This window comes from Vollenhovia emeryi, unplaced genomic scaffold (assembly GCF_000949405.1).
Source record: "Vollenhovia emeryi isolate VEMERY1.0 unplaced genomic scaffold, V.emery_V1.0 DF939185.1, whole genome shotgun sequence".
In the NCBI taxonomy this organism is placed as follows: Eukaryota; Metazoa; Arthropoda; class Insecta; order Hymenoptera; family Formicidae; genus Vollenhovia; species Vollenhovia emeryi.
In genome coordinates, this window is record NW_011967181.1 from 1,076,111 (window position 1) to 1,082,837 (window position 6,727).

The following is a 6,727-nucleotide window of genomic DNA, read 5'->3' on the forward strand; positions in this document are numbered from 1 at the left end:
TGACCTAATGGATTATTTAATACTTATTTTGTATCACTTTGTAAAAATACACTAAAAATAATTTTGTACCCAGTGCCATTTAAAAAAAAATTTTTTTGTTCAATTAATATGAAGTTAGCAAAAATAAAAAAGAAATAAAACAAAGCCAATATCATTTGCGCTAAATTTGTACCATTCAGAACAAATGGAAATATGTCTACTTCTAAAGCCAACGGCACACGATACCATTTTTCCTACTGGATTGCTTACGAGAACCAATAAGGATGCAGAGTTTTAGATCAGGTGACTCGAGGCTAAATCCTGATTGGCTCACGTAAGCAATCCAGTAAGGAAAATCGCATCGTGGGCCGTTGGCTTAACTGCTGCGGATGCGAACGAAGTCGTTAATAAAACTTTTGAAAAGAAGAGTTTTGAAAAGAAGGTGCCAGCTTCAATTTTAAGTAGAGGAAAGTCCGCTATTACGAGATAGGCTTCTAATACGAGATGGCAGGTTTTCAACATCCACATTCAATCATAAATCGTCTTTCGCAATGATTACGCGATCTATCGATGAATCTTCCACTAAACAAATTTCACTCCAACGGCAATAAATTCATGGCGGAACCAACAAATGATGCCTATTAATTTAGCAGACACCCCGCTATCTCATAATAGAGGACCTTCCTCTGTACACGCGGCACAGCCAAAGAATCAACCCTTCACTAACAATAAGTAGCGTAATGCACCCCACAGTAATTCGTCCAGCGTATTTTAATCTCTTACTCGAGATCAAAATTCCGATCTTGGTCCTTCATTTTTCACGGCTACGACGTGTACAGAGAAGTTCGACAGTCTTATTCGTGCCTTAAATTCCACGCGCAAGGTACGTGATATTTTTCCATTAGTCTAAACTAATATTCCGAGTCATATATTTGCCGAATAAACACAGTTTCGTTGCCGTAAATTATTGCGAAACGCAACCGCATACATATTGAACGCGTTGAATCGATAATCCCGCGAGATTGTTCGCCTAGTATCGATCTTATCGGCCGACTACTACGAATAAACTTATGGCGAGTGCTGTGGATACTTTTTTCCAGAACAAAGTCGAGAGGCGTTCGGTATGATACATGCCAGATTTCTCATTCGCGAGATCAATGGCTCGCGTTTGCCGTCAAAGGTGCAATGTCGCGCCAAATCGGTCGTGGCTTATCCGATCGAACATAACGAAACGAAAGATGCGGACAACGAGATGCAGTACTCGCGGCCGACCAAAGATATTCCCGGCCCGAAAGCGTTGCCTTTGCTTGGCAATTGGTTCAGATTCCTACCATATATAGGTAAGAGCCCTCTCGTCAAAGCGCGTTCAAAACATTCGGATTTTCCACATTGTCCGAGTTTTAATTTAAACGTACGATATTCAAGTCAGATCTGATGTCAATCAGTGGCACGTATAACCGCGATACAATTAATAGATGACGAGAAATTTAATTAACGGAGTGTCAATTCGTATCCCGGAAGAGCATTTCTTTATCCGTTAAACGATACCGATTGTTTCTCGACATAGTGTATTTACTCTGTTTCTTAACTCGCATGTGTAAACGACGACTACCGATTGGCGTGAACGACGCAGGTGAATACAGTAACCTAGACACTGTGTCGCAAATGCGGATGCTGCATGAGCAGTACGGCGATATCGTTAAGTTGGACAAGGTAGGAGGCCGCAGATCGACCATCTTTCTATTCTCACCGGAGTTTTGCGAGAAAATGTATCGGGTGGAAGGCGCGTGGCCGGTGAGGATTGCTATGGAGACTCTACATCATTATCGCACGAACAGGGAGAGTATCTACAATGGGCAGTACGGCCTCGCAACAAGGTCGGTAGAACATTTTGGCGGAAATGTAATCAGCAGGAGAGAAAAGACTGCCTCTCTTTTACAAGACACTGCGCGTCTCGATATTCCGTAATTCTCATTCCCCCCCAAAGACAATGAAGATTTCTTAACAATATTCTTAAAATTGTACGATCCCAACATCCCGAAGTAGAATTACTTGTAAAGAAGACTGTCAAGTTCCATGACTAGCGAGATACCTATGAGCGATAGTGTATGTACATGTGTGTGTGTGTGAAGAGAGCGCCCCAGTTTCACTGCGCTTGCTCTTATCCTCACACAGACCATTATTAAGATATTAAAAAAATATCTGAAAACGGGCGGAAAAAGTGCGAGGAATACGATTTCATTAAACGGTCTTTTCAGCTTACGAATCGCAATATTCTTCAGCTTATCGCAGATCGCTTCAACGATCCGCGCTGGATCTCACCGGCGTCGCGGCCAGTCCCGGAGTGGAGTTACATCGTGCCAAATTGTTAGATTAATAACGTAGCTATTACGGCTTTCGAGATCTCAGCGTGGATAAATGTGGGCGTTCTCGGCGCAGTACGTTAGATATATGGTCAAGCGCGAAGGTCGTCGATATCCCGAAAATTCGTCAGAATATGGGAACACGAGCTGACGAAGCAACCCTCCTCCCCATCCCAACTCTCTCACTCGCACACATGTATACATACGCACTCTCTCCTTCCATATACCTCTCTCTCTCTCTCTTTCTCCGTCTCTCTATCCCTATCTCGCTGGTCTCTCCTGTGTCCTGTACGGTCGATAGTCCAGCGAGTATACAGAGAACCACGTAGACCAAACACAGAAGCCTACATAAATTGCGTACGATGTAACATCTCGTCTCTCGCTGAAAAGGGCGCTCTCCTGCTTTTAGCCAGGGCAAATTGTGGCAAGACTTCCGGTCAAAAGTCAATCCACACATGATGCAACCGCGAACGGTTAAGGCACACGTAGCGCAGATCAGCGAGGTGACCGGCGAGTTCGTGGAGAAGATGCGGGCGCTGCGGGACCCGGAGACCCTGGAGCTGCCGGGCGACTTCAAGAACGAATTGCAAAAGTGGGCCTTGGAGTGTAAGTACGGCGGGATATTTACGCCGCCGATGTTTCGCGCTTCCCTTCGAAAACGGGAGCACCTAGACTAACGTATACGTATATAAGTCTACCGCCCGTAACAATGGAGCGCTGATAAATTAACTCGCACTCCAAATTCAATGCGCCGCGGCGCTGTATATTCCCGCAAATGGATACGTAATGCATTTATCAACGATGTGACAAGCGATATACGGCTGCGAGTTAAAAATACCGCGTTCCACATGCCGATATATTAAGGCTCGCCGGTCGACGTGACGATCATTTACCGTTATTAATTAACAGCAATATGTTCGATCGCGCTGGATTGCCGGCTGGGGTGCTTGAAGCCTAATCTCGCCGCCGACTCGGAACCGCAAATAATGATTAATTGCGTGCACGAGATGTTCGATCTCATGTACCGCATGGAAATTCGGCTGTCTCTGTGGAAGGTATACAATACGCCGAATCTCAAGAAGTTCTTCCGCGTGCTGGATACGCTTAATGGGTAAATATTGAAACTTATACTCGTTACACTACTACGTCAGCATATTACTCGCAAACTCCCACGCGAATACGCGAACTTGTTACTTCGCATCGTCATTACCGTAATCCTCGATATGTTTCCACGACATTCTCGTGTCGCCAAGTTAGTTATCAATAATGTATCGCGTCCCACGTTAATTACTTTTTCTTTAGAATACAATTTCACGTTTTCACGTCGCTCTGTTATTTTTACGGCACCGCTAATTTCCGCACCTCGCTCGCGCGCATTATTCATCCTGCGCGTAACAAGTTTCAAAACGCGGCTCATCGCGCGCAATTTTATTTACGAATCTCTTTTAGAATCTCCAATAAATACATCGAGCAGGCTAAGATAAAGTACGAAACAATGGACAATAGCGCGGAAATGGGCGACCAGAGTATATTACAGAAACTTTTGCGTATCGACAAACAAACGGCACAGGTAATGGCGCTCGATATGCTAACGGCTGGGGTTGATACGGTAAGTGCGATATTTTAATTCTTCAAAATCCCTTTAGCGGCTCGTTCCTCTGCGAATAAAATCTCTTTTCCGACGGGCGAAACGACAATGAAATAGCAAACGACGACGCTTTGAGGAAGAATTCGATTGTATCGAAGTTCGTGCAAGATCAAGTAACGATTTGTTGCAGACGGGCAACGTGTCCGGCAGCTTGTTGTACTACATCGCGAATAATCCGGAGAAGCAGGAAAAACTGCGGGAGGAAGTAATGTCCGTGTTGCCGGACAAAACATCGCCCGTCACGCAGGACATCCTAAATCAGACGAAATACGCTAAGGCCTGCATCAAAGAATCCCTTCGATTGTTCCCCATCGCTGTTGCCAATCTGAGAACTATGCAAACGGATGTTTCCATAGGAGGGTACAGAATACCGGCAGGGGTGCGTGTCGTTTTTCTCCCTTCTATAATTGATTAATTATGACGCGAGTTTAATTAATTGCCATGATGTTTATACCATTTCGTTGAGGTATTGCATACGTCTGCAGACGGAGAATGTTTTACGGAAAATTCGAAACCGGAGTTAAAAATAATATCGCAAACAAATATAGGATGTTCGATACACTCCGATTCGACAAACCCCGTTTATGGGGGGACTTGGAGTCGATGTTCTCTCAATCGGAATTTAATCGAATATTATCTTGTTTACTTCGTAATTAGTAGCTGTAATAAATTTAATAATTAATCGTTTAATTAAAATTCCATCAGAGATTTCCTCGAACCAAATGATAAGGGAAATATTAGTACACGGAGAGAATGTTCTCTTAAATTTCACCCTGAAAATCACGTAATTGTAGGACAATATGGTATTTCGGAGTGTGAGGGTTTATGGAAATTTTACCGTACGTTCTATTAGTAAAATGCATACTAATGTAAGTATAATTACTAGTAGAATGTATGGTAAAATTTCAAAAAACTCCTATAAAATTAATGTAATTTTTAAACAACCTACACTGGCCAATGTTTTTATTTAAAAAAAAAACGACGTTTCGGCCCCAGATTTGGGGCCCTTTTCAAGTAATCTGCAAACGCACATAATATGCCATATTGTCCCATGATTGCATGTGATTTTCGGGATAAATTTTAAGAAAAAATTCTCTCCGTGTATCTATTTGCAAAATCTAGTCTGCAAAAAATGATCTCCATTCGTTTACTTGATTCAAAGACCATCGGTGTATTTCAACGATATTGTTGCGAGGATTCGTTCGCTCTGAATTATAGAAAGAATTGGCAAGTTTGTCGGGCGTCGCGAAACAAGCCGCATCAATGAACTCGTGTTCTCAATGGTTCTCTTCTATGCCGTTAGTTCGATGTCGTCGCTTGTCATTCTCTGATCGCGAAGGAATCCACGCAGTTTTCGCAAAGGCAGGAGTACATTCCCGAGAGATGGTTGCGGGATAACATGGAGTTTCCATCAGCCAAGGAGGCGCACCCCTTCGCGTACATGCCTTTCGGATTTGGCCCTCGCACCTGCATCGGCCGACGATTTGCCGAAATGGAGCTCCAGACGTTGCTCTTGACAGTTCGTAAACTTGCTCGTCCTGCTGGCAATTCTATTGCCCGCGGGATTCAGTCGGTCGAATAACGATAACCCGATTTCCATTTCGAAATAACGCGTTTTACATTAGGAGAGTAACAGTGCGGGCCACAAAATTAATGCTTTGCACGAGGTTGCCTTAAATTTGCACGGTCCAAACGATCGCGACGCGATAGAGATGAAAGTTAACAGGCCCGAAAGTCCATTGACAAGCTGAACCCTCGTAAAATGCCAATCAATTAACAACATCGTCCACTGCTAACGAATCTTTTCCATTTTTCCGTCGTCTCCTCGATATAAAATGATTATGCAAACTAAAGGCGCAATTTTCTGTTGCTGTTCGCCGTTTAAAAGATTCGCGAAGAAATGGAAGGCGTCTGCTATTATGACTGGTTCTGTTAATCCCGCTACATTTCATTCGCGCGCACTTTCGTATACGAATAACCGGGAAGCGGGGTGTAAACCACCTTTAAATGGGCGTAGCGCGGAGAAGCGATTTTTGTACGTTTTGTTTTCAATTTACCTGCATGTCTCACGAGGAGGTTCTTCTTTTCACCGATGTTTTATTCATACGCGATAAGCGCGGATGTTTAATAAGTTGAGAGGTTTAAACGCGAGCGCGCGCGCGCGCGCGCAAAAGTATATCGCACACTGAGATAATAACGGAAACGGACGACACGCTTGCATAATATGCAGATTCTCTCGGAGCGTCGGACTACGCGTGACTGTGCATGGCAGTGAAATAACGATGTTGCGCTCAAGTACGAATTCCCGGAAAACTAAATATTCTCGTGGATTCCCGTTGGCGCCGTTTCTCTCCTCATGAAGAATTGAGAAGCATGATTCCGTAACTCTGACAGTTTGGAGCGGACATTAACGGAAAGGGCCATTTTTAATATCTTTTTCAAGATATTTATCTACACGGGTAGAGTTTTCTTGTCAAATTTATCCTGAAAATTATGTAATCGTCGGACAAGACGGCGTCTCGGAACTACAATATTTTATGAGAGTTGTTTGAATTTTACCATATAACAAATTAACGAAAATCCGTACGGCTCAGATGTGTGTGGCAAACACAAATTTAAAGGAACAAAGGACTAAGAGCCGTGACAGGGTGTCAATGTCTAAATATTTCATATTTTTTATGTATTGCGAAAAATATTTACCATATAACATTTCACTGGTATAATTTTACTTACACTG

General features: G+C 43.3%; 1 protein-coding gene across 2 annotated transcripts in view; it reads left to right on the top strand.

The window, feature by feature from the left end:
• The window catches only part of LOC105562684 (cytochrome P450 CYP12A2-like), a 15,446-nt gene that overhangs the window by 4,039 nt on the left and 4,680 nt on the right, over positions 1 to 6,727 (top strand). Inside the window, exons 1-8 of one of the 2 annotated variants that reach the window (XM_012013705.1) lie at positions 769 to 862; positions 1,080 to 1,319; positions 1,613 to 1,856; positions 2,752 to 2,948; positions 3,252 to 3,453; positions 3,792 to 3,951; positions 4,121 to 4,369; positions 5,294 to 5,509. In XM_012013705.1, the coding sequence (XP_011869095.1) occupies positions 1,103 to 1,319; positions 1,613 to 1,856; positions 2,752 to 2,948; positions 3,252 to 3,453; positions 3,792 to 3,951; positions 4,121 to 4,369; positions 5,294 to 5,509 (1,485 nt within the window). In that variant the 5' untranslated portion in view covers positions 769 to 862; positions 1,080 to 1,102. Of the gene's footprint in view, positions 1 to 768; positions 863 to 1,079; positions 1,320 to 1,612; positions 1,857 to 2,751; positions 2,949 to 3,251; positions 3,454 to 3,791; positions 3,952 to 4,120; positions 4,370 to 5,293; positions 5,510 to 6,727 lie in introns of those variants that run through there. The other variant, XM_012013704.1, reaches the window with a different exon arrangement.